Raw genomic sequence first — 19,446 nt, 5'->3', positions numbered from 1 at the left:
CTGACGACACTGGACCAATCAGATTCGAGAAATTTAAACAGTATGAATAAAACAGATAATAGCACTACTGACGCTTTATCTAAGAACTGTTTATTTCTAAAAGACAAAGTTTACGGTATAATAATTGACAGAAAACTTTTTGCTTCAATTAAACTAATGTTGTTCTTTGAAATGGAATTCCTGAAAGTTCGTTATAGTTGCCAGAGTTTCAACCATCTGGAAATTAAATCTTTGCTTCCCAAACTTTCTCTTTGACGATCCATCACGTGATTACCATGATGTTCGCGACCCATACATTTCTAAGTCCTTACTCACAAAGATGATTAAACTGCACATTGCCTGAAAGTTAGTTAACAACAACTTACGCAATCAACACACTTACATAGAATTATCAAAGCTTGGGAAACAAATCACCGCGTGACCGTGTAAGAACATTTAGGGTCAGATTCAATCAGAAACAGCTTATAGCGGACTTGTCTATTTACCTTAAGTTCGTCCCATGGATCTAACTGGACCACCTCTCCATGTTGTTTGAATTTCCCGATTGCCCCTGTGCTTTGGCAGTTCCTTCTTTGTTCAAGAAACGTACCAACCTTTCTATAAGTACTAATACATCTGTTATCAAACTTAGCGGTTATGACAAAGCCTGCTCCAAACTTGACGTTGTAACATGAACACTCATCTGTGAAAAGAACAAACGAAATTTCCCAGATAAAGGTAGAAACTACAGAACAGTGAAAAAAAACTTCCAGCCTCCACCGGGATTCCAAAGGTTCTAAACCGGTAAGGAAGGTCGTACTTCCACTGTATGCGTTTGTCACCTGCATCGAACAATACTAGTTCTGTTTTGGTGAAGTATTTTGCCTTACTCTAGAGATCGAATATAATGCTAACCAACTATATATATATATATATATATATATATATATATATATATATATATATATATATATATATATATATATATATATATATATATACATATATATATATATATATATATATATATATATATATATATATATATATATATATATATATATATATATATATATATATATATATATATATATATATATATATCTTTATTTACCGTCATCACAGACATCAGTTTCACATGTGACATAAAACCTATCGTTACAGTCTTTCAACTTGAAATTTCCTCTTCCGTCCATGACGACACAGTCCAAATCTTCATTGTTATAAGATCGAAATTTTCTGTGGAAACAAGAATTATTTTCATCGATTTAAGATAATGAAATATCGCTGATGATCGCTTATGAAATATTCTGTTGAGGATTTAACCAATTGCTTACAAATCGAGAGAAAACCCCTTTTGCGCGAGTTGAAGTATAGTCTTGTTAAGACCATATTATGAACAGCCTAGTGTACCTTTTTTTTCACAAAGACACTTTCCCGTCTCTATTTGCCGTACTATACCCAGAATACGCTCCTGCAACGCTTCCGATTGATACTAGTATAGATCCTCGGGCATGTACATTACAGTGGGAAAGCACATTCGTGATAGGCATAAACGTACCCTGATGCATGTATGCACGCGAGAAAAAGAGTATTACAAACGACTTGGCCAAGACTAGACTTGAAGCCGCTTCCTTAATTTGTTATTGTATCCCGAAGATATGAATATTTTTTGTTGTTGTTGATATAAATATTTTTCACTTGCATGGTGAAGTCTTTACTTACATTCGATTCTGATCATCTAGAGTTGTACTATCTGTAGTCCACCTGTACACACCTTCAGTTTGTGTATCATCCAATCCTATCCAGAACCTCGAGTATTTCGTCGTGATTTTCTGAATAGTTTCCTTGACAACAGAAATACATAATGTTCATGAACGCAAAGATCGCTTTATCTTGATTGAAGCGTGTCAAATATATAATACCTATATTAGTTTCCAGACTTTGACCTCTGCTGACCTTAAATGACCTTTAACTTCTTATAACAATAATGTGATTCCTGTACTCCATGTGTACCATCAATGTAGCGAACTTAATACGAGATGATCGCAGATTTCATTTTTGAGACATTGCGTTGTATCTATTCACCTTTGCTGACCCCTACTGACCTATGACCTACACTAAAATCGATCAACCTTATCTATTCTATACTTAGTACAGCTTTACATACAAAATATAAGATCCACAGAGGCCTTCTCTTCTTAAGATATTGATTTTGTAAGGTTTACAAATTACGACCTCTAGACTGACGGCAAAAATTCTTGACCTCAAGTGAACATTACAGGCTTCCTTGAGATATTGTGCTGACTGGGATTTTGACAAATTGATTTCTGTTAGGGTGACTTCGATGACGTCGGAAACTCATGAAAGACCGCCCTCCCTTTTTATTTTTACTGTTACTTCCAACTGATCACTCAGTTGTCATTAAACTTGTAAAGGAATTGAGCAGTATGATAAAACATCAGGTTTTCATAATAGCCACGTTAATGTAATAAAGAACATTATTGATGTAATAGCTATAGATCTGGCTTACATTTTTAATCAACATACCCCTTCTACTTCCCCCTAGTCCCACCCTTCCACTTCCACTTTTGCTCCCACCCTTAGCCCCGCCCTCCAACTCCTACTTCTGCTCCAAGTATTGGCCCACCCTTTCACTCCGACTTCCTCTCCCATCTCTTCCCCACCCTTCCACTTCCTCTCTCATCCCTAGCCCCACCCTTCTACTCCCACTTCTCCTCTCACCCTAGCCCCACCCTTCCACTCCAAATTCCTCTCTCATCCATAGCCCACCCTTCTATTCCCACTTCTGCTCCCATCCCTAGCCCCACTCAGTTCTTAGAGATCCAACCGAAGCTAAATATGTGCGTGACGTATGTACAGGAAGGTAGGTGGGCATGACGCTTGGCAGAAGGCAGGGGGTGTGGGGGTAGGGGTAATTGTGTCATTTACTGTACATTGATAACGTTGTCACCCATCCATTCTTACCATGACTTGAGGGGCTGGATCCAGCTTAACTAAACTGCCTTGGTCAAGTTTACCACAGTGAGTGCTTGCCTCATCGTACGTCATAGGGGTGTCCATAGAGACGTAACATACCTCACTGGACGGAGAACAGACACATTGGTCATCTGAAAAATAAATAAAAATATTGTACACATTACGGTATTGATTATTGTCAATAGTTTGCAACATTTTGACTAAAATTCCATTTTTTTCGTTCAAAAATGTCATTATCAGTAAAGTCTAAGTATCTATGATTTTGAAGTACCACCCTTACGTAATTCTGTAACTTGTATCGAAATAAACTTGAGTGTAATTCACGTATTATGTTACCCGGTATGCAGGGTACTGTGGTTTCTAACGGACATAGGGAAGACATAATTTCATTTAACTGTTAATAACTTGTACCCAAAAGTGCATGGTCCACCCCCACCCCCTCCTCCCCCTCTCTCCCCGCCACACCCTCCCGCCTCTCTCTCTCCTTCTTGCACCAGCCACTGTGTTCTTATTACAGTATCTAACCGGCAGAGGGTTTCTTGATCGGACCCTCGACCGTTCTTGCATATTTGGCGTTCCAAGGCACTTTTACGATACACGCCTGTCAACGTACTATTTTTCCCGCACACAAGTGAGAAAGAAACCTCGTAGTATAGGCTTGTCCAAAGTAAACATAAGATTATTATATACATAACATTATGATTGGCAAATGGATCAATTGGTTTGTTTTCGTGCACCTATGCACCTTTTTCCCCTTTTTGAACTCAAATGAATTGTAATTTGCATGATGTAATTTACATGTCCATTAGTCACCATATCCACTGACTCACCGGACTACTTCCCATGACAACCTCATTTTAAAGCTACGCGCCAAATTCGTTCATGCTTACATCTGACATATGACTCAAATCAAGATGGTAATTGATAAACTTTAGACAAATTCACAGATCTTTTTTCAAGATGAAGATACATTAGCGACACAGTTAAAGGTATTTTTATTTATTCCTATTTTTACTATTTCGTTACCCAGCCACTTCTTCGTATTAATTAAAGAAAAAAGGAAATATCAACCAAAAGGTTTTGAAAGTTGTCTACTTTTTTCTCTTAAGTACTTGAAACCAGACTACATGCTATACTGGCGGCAGCGGATAACTGTGTCGGGAAGGGGGGGGGGGGTGGTTGCCCCTGAACCCCTATAAAAGAAGACAAGTATTAGTTAAGGCGGGAATTGGTACATCATTATGCATATATAAATATGAGGTCTATACTTATAGGTTGTGCATATATAGGAATATTTAAAAAAGGGGAAATATACCCCCCCCCCCCCAGCCTGCCCATACACACAAGTTTGATCCGCGCGTCTGAAGGCGTTTCGGGCCCAGTACGTGGAGTATTGTACCCCGACTGACGATGTAGGGGAGGTTCAATCCTGCCCCTGCACCCACCAAGTATTTGAGCCCATCAATATACCACCGAGAGTGAGTAACTGATTACATTTTGGAAAAAGTAAGTTTTTACATAACGTGATTCCTTCTTATAGCGGCGCATGGGAAATCTGTTTACTGATGAGTAACGATGGTTTGTTTTAAGTGACGATAACATTGGGTTCTCGGGTTCCTAAGAACCTACATGATCATGGAATGGGATACGATATGAATTCCTAAGGGAACAGCTATCTTACGAGGGTGCGTTTACCCATTAAGAACTTAAACCACGGCCTTAATTTGAGATCACCTTATTTTGATGATATCGAGTGTTAAGGAGGAATGTATACGGAACATCTTGGACCTTAAATAGTTGGTAACCAGTTCCTAGCAAGTTACGGTAACCATTTGCCGATTACAATTAGTCAATCTGAAGCAGCCTTTTCAACAAAGAAGTAAAAATAAAAGGAAATGAAATGAATGACAAACGACTTTATTAATGGTCCACATCAAACATCCCCCCAGGCGCGTAGCCAAGGGGGGGGGGCGAAGGGGGCAGCCGCCCCCCCCCCTCTTGAGCCTATTTAAAAAAAAAAAATTAAATGTTTTTATGATATCGCTAGTAATTTCAAAAGAGAAAATGCTAAGATGCAACTTACAAGGCCTGGGAAGTGCCATTTCCAGCGATCTGGGAGGCATTTTCAGCCAAAATTTTCTTGTACGCTTCGCGCCAACTCATGGTGGCGCTACGCTTAGATAGTATGCAATGCCGTATCTACGGCTCTGAAAATTTGTCTACATTTTCGCCCCTCCCTTGGCAAATTCCTGGCTACGCGCCTACATCCCCTCCCCCTTCCCCACCCCTCTCACTCTCTCTCTCCTTCTTGCATTAGCCGGTGTGTTCTAATAGCAGTATATAATCAGGGAGATGCTAAGAGTAGCAGTTCGCTGATATAACCTGGTGAGGTTACTTGATCAGACCATGAAGGTAAATACAGACTGTTTTACCTCCATGATCAGACCATACACATATCAGTGATCATTTGTATATATGTTGCATATTTGGTGTTCACGGCACTTTTGAGATACTATAGCATGTCAACGTACTATATTTTCACACGTGAACAGGAAACCTCACGGTATATGCTACTGCATAGTAACGATTAAAGTGCTGAATAATGCTTTTCGTTTCGCGTCCTGTTTCATTCCTGGGTGATTGTCCATAAAAAATATTGTAATTGGCAAAATATTATGTGTTGCTTGTTTGGAGTTCTAAACTACTTTGGCATAACAAATGCAATTAAACTGAACTGCAGCATATAATGCACTAGAGAAACCTAACTAAACTAAAGGTGCCGTAGACATAATTAATTGTTCCATTCACTGACATACTAAGTTCGTCATCTTCCAAGCGGCTAGACTCTAGACTCTAGAGCATATATAGATTGTAGTTTTCAAATGACAGGTCCTACCGACCTTATAGCTGATGGTTTGGATATGATATGATATGCCTCGTATTATGCGTCCACCCGAAGGTGTTTCAGCAGACTAAGGAAATCCTTAGTCGGAAATTATTGAGGTTCCAATTTTTTTGTGCGTGGAAAGACAACGGCGAATCTCGCCTTCTCTTTTCGAATAGTGCCCTGAAGTAACGAGGCAGGGGTGTGTAGTCCTGCTCCCGGGACCGCAATTTAACGTCCCCTCCGAAGGACGTGAGTACCGCTTTCCACGTGTAGCCACTTTCCTACCACGAGAAAGGAGCGGGGTGAAAATTGGTGTCAGTGTCGACACCGAGGTTTGAACCAGGGTGATGGTTTGGACTAACGATGCACATTCAAGTTACCCATCATCACCGTTAAGATTTGAACCCAGCAAGCTGTGAAATATAGCATAGTACTCCCAACCCGCTGCGGAACTTCTTCAGTGGAATTTCACTATCAATCCTCCCGATTTTAGACCATCAGTAGTTTACACTGTTTACTTCATTCCTACTCAACACTCGAGTTTAGATAAGTCACTAGATGTACAATATTGTAATTGTTGTAAGGTATAAGGCCTATACATGCCACTGTATAATAACAATTAACGTGTATTGCCCATGAACGATATTATAATTAGGTAATTAATATAACCATATTTTTGCGATGAAATCTATGATGATATATGACGACATTGATGTTGACACCACCCCCCCCCCATCCCCCTCCAAATTGGGGTGAGTACCTATACACTATACTTTTGAAGGAAGGCATTTTGAAACTAAATCTCTCATTGTTTTGTTGGCCCTACCCTTACCCCTACCCAAGGTTATATAGAACACCTTATCCTGAAATAAATATATATATATATATATATATATATATATATATATATATTGCCGAAGATAAAAGTCCAAGGCTAAATCCTTGATAAGTCGCTAGAAGTGCAGCATGATACTTTGCTTCAATCACTGGCTATATGAAATTATTCAATGATGTTATCAGTGTACCATGAATGAAATTGCAATCTTGTAGTATTCCAGTTGTAAAGTTGTACTCCGGGTACGGTACAATAAAATTATGCGAGACTGTCCCCGGAAATCGCCTTAGATCAGGCTTGTGGGCTAGATACGCCCAGTATACGCTTAGATACGCTTAGCCACGCTTAGTGTAGCCAGTGGGCTTAAATACAATCATTTACACCGTTTTAACTACATTTGCACAAGTTGAAATTGTACCAGTTTATACGACTGTGTGTGCCTCCCCTACCCTCCTGCCCCTCCCGGGCCAGTCCCTATATATGACTGCGGGCCTGGTTGCATACAAAAATGTCAAATGATTTCGTTAACGTTTAAAGGAAAAGAGGTTTTGATTATTTCATTTCCCCAAATGTATACACATGATATACACAGGCAACAGTTTGAATAACATCAGCACTCCAACAAGGTATAAGAGATGACATTATGAAAGCCAGCACAAAACTTATTCAGCACTTTCACAGGAAATGAGTCATATTAAAATTGATCAAAATAAATCGTTCCAATAATTCCTGCAGAAGGACATTTATACCGTAGCAATTAAAGCGTGCTATCATTTTGGGGCCTATATTGACTACCTTTACGGTGATATTACCGTGCATTATCCAAAGGCTAAATGCACGGTCATAGCTGACGACAACATGGTCGACCAGTACACATTATAGAAATTGATTTCTATGGTGCACACAAACACACACTGAATTAACGTGTGTGCGTGTGCACTACCCAACGCTTTCGGTTTTATGATCAGTCGAGCAGTGTGCTTGGGGCTCAACGACCTGGAATACAATATGTGAGTCAACAGCAACGTTGAACAGGATGTCAAAAGTTTCCTGACCTGAATTAATTTTCCCTTTTTTTCCATTTTAGGCGAAAAAGTAATTGAGAAGACTGGCCTGCGTGGTTCGAAGTAGGCTTATTATTATTATGTTTCCTTGCCAACAATAATATATATACCGAGACAACACTGAACAAGAGCATCAATGACGCAGTATCTCAATACTGGAAGTTTTAATTTTGATTCCTAATTTCAAATCTTTGCTCTGTCTCTACAATTATCAATATCAATAATGGTACAACAAATATATAACTTGCATTTTTGCTATTTGGCACGAATAGTCTCTGCAGGTTACACTTTATCCTGCTAGTCTTGCCTTTAGCGCTCATTGTCTGTTAGTCGAAAGAACGACGTTGCAAGGTTTAGTAATGTCATAGAATATTTAAGAACTTGTTTTTTATGTGGTATCCTTCATCTTAGGTCAGTCTCTGTTGGACTTTTTGGTCATATAGTTTGACGTCAATGACAACAGCCAAATTAGAAGAGGCGAACAACTCGACCATATTCTCGATGCCTGCCTTGAGAGCTAGGCCTATTGACCTACTGTATGTTACTGTAGACTGTAGTGGTGACTACCATCAAAACTGTGTCCACTTCTAGATATCAAAACAACCCACGTTTTTCCATCTCAATTTTTCGGACATGAAGATTTCATGGATTTATGACTTGGAAAAAATAATGTAAAAGAAGATTACAAGTTTTTATATGCAAGTGATGGATGGCCTCCTCTTCCCCTAATAGCCACCTCAGTTCCTCTCCATTTTGTTATTTTATTTTAATTCTTTTTACATTTGATGTCAAACATTACAGGTTCAAAAGAAAGCTAAACATACTTCTTATAACCTTATACATCTTATATCCTTATAAATAAAACATAACCTTATACAATTTTTATAGTCTTATCAAAGTTGTGATGCTATGGCCGGCTCCTCTTTTATACGTACCCATCAAACAAACTTACCCTGGTCCTTCCTAGGAAAAGCTGTCTGAACACCAGTACAATGCTAATGTGGCTATCACTGAAAGCCTAATAGGCCTAGGGGCCTAGGCCTATATATATATTTTTAAATGCACTAAGCCTACATTAAGTAGCCTTCAGAAATACAAGAATGTGTATACGTAATTATACAAAATACATGAAGGGCAATCAAACAAACTTATCATGGCCCTTGCTCTGAAAAGCTACCTGAACACCAGTACTGTCCTTAAATGGATGTTACAAAAACGAAGGCCTAATATAAATTAAATGCACTACGTAGAATTCAGCAGTACAGAATGTAATTAGCATGCAATACACTAACACCTCGCGTACCTAACTACAGAACAGAAAATTGTTCGCGAGGGTAGCCATTTTCGTATATCTAACATGTAGCTGTTATGAGTCATAGCCAATCTGCTACAAAACAGACTTGGGGGCGGGGCTTAATCATCAAAAACGGACCTTTTTACTAAAAGTAGGGGCGGCAGCTCAGTGTTGTTTTAAGAAAGAAAAATCATTTAAACATCAAATAAAGCAAATAAAAGCCATTAAATGTCATATACATGTAGTAAAATTCTTATTAATACCTACCTGTAAACAACAAATGAAAGTTTAAAATTTTAATAAAATATATAATACATAGGACCCTATCTTAGACGATACCACTGTTGAAAGACAGTTCTATTCTATTCTCTTTCATAAAACATAAGTTTTGGAGCGTGTGCAAAACAGGTCTGCCAAAGTGTGTTTTCAGTCCAAATTGGCCCGATTTGGACATAAATCGGTGAAAAAGTCACAGAATGAGATACAATTCTGGAATAAAAAATAGTAACTTTTGTTGGTCTATATGATATATTCTTGCTCTGGAAATTCCAGAGAAAAAGAACTTTGTTTGAAGACGCTGAAAAATTTTTAAGAGAAGAGAAAGTCCCACTTACTGTTACAATATCTCTATACATGTAATGTATTGAGATAAAAACTATAGTTAAAGTTACGTCAACTAAGCTGTGATTCTTAATTGATTTCTTATGTTCATCGTATCTGCTTTTTTTTAACAGTGTCGCCGCAACTAGCCTATATGGGAAGAGTAACCTCCTCGCTCCATCCTCCGCACCCAACCCCCCTCCCCTCTATCACCCCATCTCATGGATTTGTTATTTCCAATTACATTCATACCAAGGAGAAAAGTGTAATGATAAAGTTATAATGTATCATGATTGCCTGTGGTATTAATTATAGCCCTCTGCTACCCACTCCCTTCGTTTGAATAAATCAAGTTTTCTCTACGGGTTCATAAATGTCTAAATACGAGTCCCCTCCCCCCCAGTGTTTGATAAAGCACGAATCTCTATGAATCAGCCATGATCAAAGGGGAATAGAGGGTGGGGTAGGGGTGGGGTAGAGGTGTATGGGTATCCAGTTCTGTATGAATATTAATACAAAGTTACAACTTAATATGAACGGCAGCTTTAAACTGAATGGAAAGCATATGCTCCTCGGCGAAAAAAACGGATCGTATTCAACGTGTCGATAACAATACCTGTAAGTCACGTTCATGTTCGGTTCATATTAATGTAATTAATATAGAAATTAGCTTCAGCCCCTGGAAGAAAGCTTAGTCGACGATATATGTGAAATCATTCAGGAAATGTTTTGTCCTACCAAATACATAAGGAGAAAACAAAGTGGGCTTACAATGAAAAATATTCACACCAATTAAATGAATACAGGGGTCCCATGCCCTTTCCCTCCCCTCCTCCGTGCTTCCCCGTTCTCAGCAATGAGTGGTTACTTTTAGTTTGCCTAATTATAAGATGTAGCCTACTTTTCATCATAACGTGAAACAAATTGCAATCTGGTATACTTGTAATAAGCAAAAAAGAGCATTTATAATTTATGCAAGGGCCTGAATGATTACTTTCATAATAATAGTAATAGTAGTAATTATAATAATAATAATAAAACAACAACAACAGTCAAAATAATAATAATAACAATAATAATAGAAGTATACGATTAATGTGTGTAAGCGATTACTTTAACATATCAAAGTTTTACAATAATTCGGATCCTCTATTTGTATCGACATTGCTAACACCAAGTTCTATACTGCCAGAATTTTACAATAAATGGAAAAAAAGGTCAGGAAAACTTCAATTAGTATGATACTAATAAAGAGTAAACAATGAAGACTTTAAAACTTGTTATAATATTTACCTTGGATATTGTCTCCGCTCACAAAGTATAAGCAATATACCAAAATCAGACATTTAGTAAATACAAATGTAGTTATTCCTTCCTTCTCTGGGTTCGGCATCTTATAACTGCTTTATATTACTCAAACTGAATTTAGTTCAAATATATACGAGAGATAATTCCACACAAAGTATGATTATGTGTTTCCTTGTGAGTATACAGGGTTAATATATACCGCTCACGTGTAGAATCACCACGGCAGGCTCGTTCAAGTTGTTCCGCAAAGTGGGAATTTACAAATGAAACGGGAAAAGTATGCCTGTCTGTAACAAGGTCGTTTTCACGGAATAAAAGCACACCGTTTCCTTTGTATCTTGCTCTATTGCTTCGAAAGGATTAATTGAAGGTACCGATGCTTATCTGTGCCAATCAACAACGAGTATTAGTCACAATTAAAAGCCAATGCCTATCAAAGTTTTACTTTTCGTTCCTGCTTGGTTTTGTATCCTGTTGTTTAAAATCATAGCAACAAATATCGTGTTTTTGGAAACGAAAACAGTTAAACATGATGAGTATTTGTCCGTCAGGGCTTTCTTTCAAAACTGACTGCATGTGAGTCGTACTTTTTGTGATATTTCTGAAGGCAGGCTCAAGAAAGAACTTAAAATTCATATATGTGATAAGCTATATAACTGCTAGATATTTACTAACATAAACCGCAGACAATCTTCAAATTGACTCTTCCCTCATGTTGATATAAGTCTGAAATGTGATAACATGGGAATGTTTGCTAATAGCACTGCCATGGCTCTCTACATTAATAATTTTATGAAACTAGAACAAAATATAATCTTCCTCTGTGTGTGAATGATTTAAATATTACATAGAAACACAAACATAGTTTCAGCTGAAATGCCGTGATGATCTAATTCAGTCTATAGTTGCCAGATTCATTAAAAATATCACCAAATTATTTGAATAATCTGTATCTTCGCCACACACAATGTTATATGCACCTGAGATTTGGACTCAAAGATATACAGACAATTTCCAGCAGTATTGTTATGCAATCACATTCATAGGACATTCTGATTTTCATTATCCTATATTTTTTAGTATTCCAATTTTGGTCATGCGAATACAGGTATACCCCTAAGTGTCGCGGACTGTGGGTTGGGTACAAAATTTCGTTTTCGCCTACCAGCAAGGATGGTAGAATAATTTCAGTCTTGGTTATAATGGGGGATACTTCGAGGGATAGTGGGACAGATTAAATTATTGAGTAAATTGTCATTATCGTCTAAGTTTACTCGATGAAGTGAATGCCGGTCTTCCGACACTTTATTAAAGAATGATCCCCACCAGTGGCGTATAGGAAGATACTTTTGAGTGTGTGTTTGGGGGGGGGGGGGCTGAACACTGATGGCCGGCCTGGGGGAGGGGTCTAAGGGGAAGAGGTGTCATCCCTCCCCTTTGGATTATTGTTTTGCATTTCCAGGTGGCCTCAGATGAAATTTGGTGCAATATAGCACACTTCAACACCCACTCCATTTTGTAAATAATTTTGCATTTCCACCTGGCCTAAGATGCAATTTGGTGCTCCAAATGAGATTTTTTCTCATTTGGAAATGAAAAAGGGGTTTTCTGATTTGCGAAGCGGGGGGGGGGGGCGGAATGATACTTCTGGCCCCATATTTTTCACTGGGGGCTGGCGCCCCCAGCCCCCGGTTCCTACGCCCATGATCCCCGCCCACAGGTTCTAGATTGCAAAATCTGTTCACTTGTTATTTCAGCCTGAGTAAGGTCCTCAAGTTCATAACAACAAGGAAATGGTCAGATAAGGAAGCAAATTGACTTGATAGCATTGGTTCATTATTTGACGTGTGCATGTGTCAAGTGCGTCATATAATTGTAAAAGCATGACCAAATTCAGGGACGTAGCCATGGGGGAAAAGCAGGGGAGCAACTGCTCCCCCCTTTCAGTCTCGAAAAACATGTTAGGAACTGTTGTTTTTTAGCATGGTGTTTTGTTAGTGCTCTTTTGATCTTGAATTCTCGTCAGCTCCGTTAATTCGATTATACGTAGTAACATTAAGGCCTACTTATTCAGCCACTAACTTAGTTGGCAGATGCAATGAGTTAAATTTAGACCTTAGCCTATTACAAGCCTACGGTTGGCCACTGCGTAATAAAATACATATTGCCTACCTAACAGCACTCGATGGAGTGTCACGAACCGTATGCACAACGACGTCGACAACGTTCTTATCCTTTCTATGATTCGTCCCAAGGTGTTGCACGAACAGCATGATATGAAGCTAAGCTAGCAATCGTGCGTGATACGCACTTCCTATAAATAATTATTACACTGCTGATACACTGCGATAACGATATTTGTTTTTAAGCCACTGCACATCTGACTGTCTTACAACAATATGAAAGTTTATATTGTCCATCAGTTAAGTTCGTCAATGTATTAAAGTCCAGACACTGGCCAATAAACAAGAATCATCCTACTGGAAAAATTGTAAAAGAGCCCTATGCTTTTCTGATATAATATGTAAAAAAACATGTAAAAGAATTCAAACAGGAATCAAAATCTGCTGATAAAACGATATCATGATAATGATGAAACTGGCAAAACATTGCACCAGATCGCATCTAAGGACCTTCAATTGTTCAAAAATATCTTATACCCCTCCCCAGGCGCGGCGGAACGGGAAAATTATTGGGGGGGCTAATGTGTGGAGACTATCTAAGCGGAGCGCCACCATCGGTTGGCGCGGAGCGTACAAGAAAATTTGGGGGTTTTCAAACCCCCAGATGGCCGGAAACGGCACTTTCCGAGTGTTTTATGCTGCGAATAACTAGCCCTAAAATATGGGTCTCAAGCCTGCAATTTCTCAGATTGCACGTAAAAATCTGTAAAAACATTGTAATTTGTATATTCGATGGTGTTTTAAGAGTGTAGCTATTACTCGTAGTGTACTCGCAAAGACGTTTTTGAGTGTAGTAAATTACTACTTGCAATTAAATGTAATAATTAAATAAATGTCATAAGCAAAAACAGAAAGCATTTCTTAATGTCAACAAATGGGTAATTCCAAAACCATGTGCAGTTGCCAACAAATTTCTATAAACCAAGCACTGTCACGAATGCATGTACCCTATACAGTACAGGTGAAATGCTAATGTGTTTTTGTTCGTTTAATAATTGATTGCGTTTAAACATAGAGCCATGTTCCACGCCTTGCGTGTACTCGTAGTGTAAACGCAAATTTTGATGAGTGTAGCGTTTAGCTTATTACACTCTTATTTAAAACACAAATAATCGATGAGGCATGATACAGACAATCAATGTGGTCTATAGCCAGGGGACGGGCCGAGGGTTCCCCAGCATTTACTAAAATTATTACACCTATATAGTATACGTGTGCATCGGACAGATCGACAAGTATGCATTGAAAAATGGGCAGATGCACGTTTCGGAGCCTTGGTAAATATTGGGGGGGCTTATCATGCATTTGCCCCCTCAACTTTTTCATTGGGGGGGCTGAGCCCCTCAAGCCCCCCCGGTTCCGCCGCCACTGCCCCTCCCCCATATCAATCGCAAAATGTGCTCCCCCCCACCCCACCCCTTTCAAATTCCTGGCTACGTCGCTGACCAAAGTAAGCTTTGAAAATGCACCTAGTAATTCCATTTATATTGATACTGCCGATTGGCATTAGTGTTTTATATCATCATTAGGCCAGTACTATGTTGGGTTCCGATGTTAGGAAATATTCCCATTTGGCGCTCCATACAGGTACTTACGCTAGTCTAGTTCTACTAATGTCTACACGCTAATCCATACAAATGTCTGTACTTTAGTGCTCTCACCATGCGTTGCCGCAGTATCAGTCTATGAAATTTCGTTCACTGTCTTTAAAATGTCGAAGAAACAGATTAGCAGCCAGGTCACGCAAAGTGTATATGAAGCTCCGTCTTGGTAATAAAACCTTAGCTGTCTTTTTTTCCCTATATGTAACTGCCCGGCAACAGTCTAACTCAGTTCTGCACTGAGCCTTAGTATAATATGACCATTGACTCAGGCCTAACGTCGAATGCTAACGTTAGATGTGTCCTATTCCTAAGTTTATACTTGTACTACAGAAGTGAAGTGGGTTGGCTTGCTATACTGTACTATGTAGGCCTATACTATTTATAAATAAGGTACAAGGTATGTTTCTTATTAGCCAAACCAACGTTAGGATACGACATAAAAGCCGAATTAATACACGTTTGGCAATTTTACCGTTTGTTCAATAGAAACAATTTACACATTTTTTTGCCAATCAAGCTTAGAATAAAATAACAATCAGTTGTTTAGTGATGACAAATGAAGTGACTGAACCATGTCTTCTCTCTTACCATCCTGCATGTGTTTTGTTTTCACAGGGCAGGGAAACCTCCCCCTGGACTTCATCTTGATGTTCTCAAGGATGGCAGAATGATAGAGGTTAGTATAGTTTAGTGAACCCTCAATGATGGCACTAATGGTAGCCAAATGCAAAATTCAAAGAGTTTTTGTTTAATTATATCTGCATTCATCATCTTGATTTACTTTTTCATTCATAGAAAATGATGATCGATGATAAGAATAGCTACCTATTTGGAAGGAATTCTCAAGTCTGTGATTTTGTTTTGGATCATACATCTTGTTCAAGAGTTCATGCTGCCCTCATATATCATAAGCATCTCAAGCGGTCATTCCTGGTCGATCTAGGAAGTAGTGAGTATATTATGGAAGATTATTCATCAAGTACACCTTAAGCAGTATTTATCAACAGCATTTCTCCTGCATGCCATGTCTAAGTAATCATATTGTCATACCTGTAATTAATTATAAGTACTTTCAAAATAATATATGCTAATTAAATGCTTCATAATACTTCCCTTTTAAATATTGTCACTAGGCAAATATATTCCTTGCATTGGCATGTTTTGGCAAATCATCAATGAAAATGTATCCTTCTGCTTTCCGATGAATCCAATTATTCGACAGAAATGTGATGATATCCTGTACATATGGCTACATGACATGAGTCACTCAACTTGAAACATTTAGTGCCTAGCCAGATCAAGTTTCTAAATAAATAAACTTTACCATGTACTTTGCTCACCAAACAACCACTTGGTTTCCACTTTAAAACAAGATTTTCTTTAATAACATATTCAAAATTGCTGCTGTCAAGCATTGGTGAGTTGTGTCTTCCTTGCATGTTGTACTTAGAACTGGTCTGTAAATTGGGAAATCAAGTTTTGAAATTCATTCGCTAAGGCTGCACTGCATTGATGAAGAATAAGGTGCCTTCACTTCCCTCAGTATTTGAGAAGGTGGTAAGATGCTGAGGTAGATTACATGTCGGATGAAGACATCAGATGGCCTTCCCTTAGCAGGAATGGGTGCAACGATCCCCCCCCCCCCGCCTCGTAATTCTCTGAACAGTTTTCAGAAAGAGAAGGCGTGATATAAGCCGGTGATCGTCCAGGATCATCACATAAGTAGGGTTTCAAATGAGCTTTTGTTGGCTTTCTCATCCTTTAGATTCTCAGTAACAGATAAAATCAACAATCATTTACAGTGTCCTTTTGATATTATATCTCTTCATTTACAGCTCATGGGACATTCTTAGGATCGATTCGCCTTGAAAAACAGAAACCTCAGCAGGTTCAGCTAAATAACACGCTTCATTTTGGAGCATCCACCAGGTCTTACATCCTCAGAGAGAAACCTCAAAGTCTCTCGCAGAGTGGAGAAGATGCAGCGCAGAAAGCAGCGGAGGGATCGGACGAGGAGATGACTGCAGGGTTGCTTGGGTTACCAGAGGAAGAGACAGAGTTAAATGTAAGATGAAGGAAGCAATTTATCCTTTTTTATATTTTTTTATGATATAAAATGAGGGTAGTCCTGCTCAGTGCAGAAGCACTGCTTTCCACAGGAGCCCTGGCATGACATAGTCAAATGCTATGGAAAATGTTGGCAGATTGCTTCAAATTCAACGAGGCCCAGTATGCTAATAGCTTATAGCATTCTAAATTTCCAGCACAATATATTTCAGTATTTTATAAGAAACAAAATTCATATTCTTCAAAATAGCTACACAAATTCAAAGATGTATACATACTAAAAGCAATTTTATAGGTCAACAGTAATGTCTCAAAATATGCTAGACAATCAATGGTCACTCAGCCTCAGTATGCTACCTAGGAAAAGGAGAGCATAATCATAAAGTAGATGATCATGGATATGTGAACCCTGATGGAAAATGTGTGTTGGTGGTGGTAGGGGGGTTGTGGTGGGGATTAGTTGGTAGTTGCATTTGGATTAGCTGTGTAATCCATGATTAGTTGAATGCTGTATTAGGAGGATTGCATTTGTTTTTGTGTTAGTTTTATTTAACTCCAGAAGAGTTGTGCAGCTTCATGTAATTTGCAAATCATTTGCTGTGGGACAATTACCTGCCTTTGAAAAAGCCACATGACATATTTGGGGAAATTATTTAAGTTAAAGAGTCATACAGCTATGCCCATGAAATTCCTTGTGAAGAGTCAGTAATAGGAGAAACAAAGACCTATTTATTCCTTTCTAGAGGTCGTGGCATCGTTGTTGACATCTATTTTAATAAAATGTTCAGCTGAAAAACATTTTTCTCCACTTCACACAGAATTTGACAGAATTCAACACAGCGCACAATAAAAGAATCGGCGTCGCATCGGTGGAGGACACGGCGATCACACCAGAAATAGCTCGTACAAAGAGAAAGAGGAAACTATCCCATGTTAGCTTCAGTGATGAAGATGTCGTTATTAACCCAGGTATGTACGCATTAGCTGACAAAACTGTAAAACTTCCAATCAGCTCACAGTTGTAACCTTATTGTAATTGCATGAAGCTGATTTGTATTTAAACCCCTTCATTTATAGTTGCAATTTGTGTTAAGTCTGAAACTGTTTTCTTCCTAGTCCATCACATCATCCTAACTTGATCATTTCAACTACCGCATCTATCCATTAATGTTCAAGAATGTTACCACCAGATTTAAGCAAATTTAACACAAAATGCATGTTTATCTCTGTACTTCTGTTTTTTTCCATCTCTTTCAACTCCTCAGAGGATATTGATCCAACTGTTGGGAGATTTAGAAACCTTGTGCAAACATCTGTAATACCCTTAAAGGTAAGCAAGTTATGTTAAAGTAAGTTTTTTTCCCCATATATTTGAAGAAGTGACAAAACTTTATACGCATAAAATTGAATTAAATAAACCATATCCTCATTGATCATAATTGTACTATGACTCACAACATGTGGAGGGAAGATTTCTACAGACTCTAACACTTACGCAAACTATTCCATAACAGTTTCTGTCAAGCTTCAACATACGTTTGAAACCAGGAAGGTTTTCATCATATATGAATGGATGTGAATCAACTTCTTTCCAAGGGATTGAAATGTTGACAGTGCTATTAAATAGTTTATTCATTTACCTTTTTTTTTTAGAAAAAGAAGAGCGAATCACCACTTTCAGTTGATATAAAAAATGGCAGAAATCGGTTTTCTCTCTACGATGACCTCCCCCTGGAAGAGAAAACCTCGCCGACCACTCCCACTTCCCCGTCCTTTAGCTTTATAGGTTCAACCATCTTAGGTTTAAAGAACGCTCCCAATCTAGCCCCCGACGTGGGCATGGACCCAGTTCCTACTCAACCTATCGTTCCGGCTAACGTAACCGTGACAACAGAGCCAGAACCAAAGAAAAAGAAGTACATGAAAGAAGCGTGGCCGGGAAAGAAACCTACCCCGTCACTGTTATTGTGAATCTACGGAATTACATGGAATAACATGGAATTAGTCATTTACATGGAAATTCATGTGGCAGAAGGACTATGCAGTGTATTCGGCCAAGTTGAGCAAAAATCACCAAGGAGCAGATGGTGTATACAACGTGAGGTCTTTTACTACTGAGGCCATTGCACCCCCATCCAAACACTGACAGGATAGGTAGACTGTCAGATAGTGTTATTGATGAGATGGTCTGGTTTTGGGGTGGGGGGGGGTGTGGCAGAGATGGGTGAAATCATTAAGAGGGTGTAATATGTCAAATTTTAGTAAATTTTCTCCTCCTTGGTCAACACTCTCGTTAGTGCTAGTTGATGAAAATGTATCTTAAGCAACGAATACATCATCAGAAAGCTTAAGTTTACATAAATTATGTTACGAAGCAAAAGTTCCTGTCCAGATCCATATATGTTTACAGACTTATTGGGACAGATGGAAGCTTTGTTAACTCACTTGGGGGATGAATGATTTATTCCACTCTATAGTCATTCTTGAGGCATGCTGCAAAGAATTACTCAAATTAGTACTCTTATGATGTAACCGGTTCTCTTTTTTTTTTACATATTTGTCGATGTTTTTCTAAAAGTTGTATATATATCAAGTGTAAAAAACAAAAAGAAAGAGAAACTCAAC

The 19,446-nt window shown here is 38.5% G+C and overlaps 2 protein-coding genes across 3 annotated transcripts in view; one reads left to right on the top strand and one right to left on the bottom strand.

Moving 5' to 3' along the window:
• The window catches only part of LOC139973054 (uncharacterized), a 42,605-nt gene extending 30,733 nt beyond the window's left edge, over nt 1-11,872 (bottom strand). The window contains exons 1-5 of one of the 2 annotated variants that reach the window (XM_071979420.1): nt 10,953-11,872; nt 2,968-3,110; nt 1,705-1,826; nt 1,094-1,218; nt 486-682 (exon numbers count right to left, since the gene is read on the bottom strand). In XM_071979420.1, the coding sequence (XP_071835521.1) occupies nt 486-682; nt 1,094-1,218; nt 1,705-1,826; nt 2,968-3,110; nt 10,953-11,052 (687 nt within the window). In that variant the 5' untranslated portion in view covers nt 11,053-11,872. The remainder of the gene's footprint in view (nt 1-485; nt 683-1,093; nt 1,219-1,704; nt 1,827-2,967; nt 3,111-10,952) is intronic. The other variant, XM_071979421.1, reaches the window with a different exon arrangement.
• A 2,889-nt stretch (nt 11,873-14,761) lies between these two features.
• Nucleotides 14,762-19,445, top strand: LOC139973286 (nuclear inhibitor of protein phosphatase 1-like). Its single transcript, XM_071979851.1, has 7 exons — nt 14,762-14,920; nt 15,370-15,430; nt 15,550-15,703; nt 16,590-16,819; nt 17,640-17,790; nt 18,087-18,151; nt 18,475-19,445. Exons 1-7 carry the CDS (start codon nt 14,862-14,864, stop codon nt 18,790-18,792), a joined length of 1,038 nt encoding a protein of 345 aa, XP_071835952.1. The 5' UTR covers nt 14,762-14,861; the 3' UTR covers nt 18,793-19,445.
• Nucleotide 19,446: the final 1 nt, after the last annotated feature.

Source organism: Apostichopus japonicus, chromosome 9, assembly GCF_037975245.1.
Source record: "Apostichopus japonicus isolate 1M-3 chromosome 9, ASM3797524v1, whole genome shotgun sequence".
NCBI classification, from domain to species: Eukaryota; Metazoa; Echinodermata; class Holothuroidea; order Aspidochirotida; family Stichopodidae; genus Apostichopus; species Apostichopus japonicus.
This window is presented reverse-complemented; position numbering and strand designations above follow the sequence as displayed.

Coding starts and splice junctions, on each gene's coding strand:
- LOC139973286 (XM_071979851.1), top strand. CDS start 14,862: ATGTCGAAGAAACAGATTAGCAGCCAGGTCACGCAAAGTGTATATGAA. Junction 15,431..15,549: donor AGGATGGCAGAATGATAGAG/GTTAGTATAGTT, acceptor TTTCATTCATAG/AAAATGATGATCGATGATAA. Junction 17,791..18,086: donor AGATGTCGTTATTAACCCAG/GTATGTACGCAT, acceptor TCAACTCCTCAG/AGGATATTGATCCAACTGTT.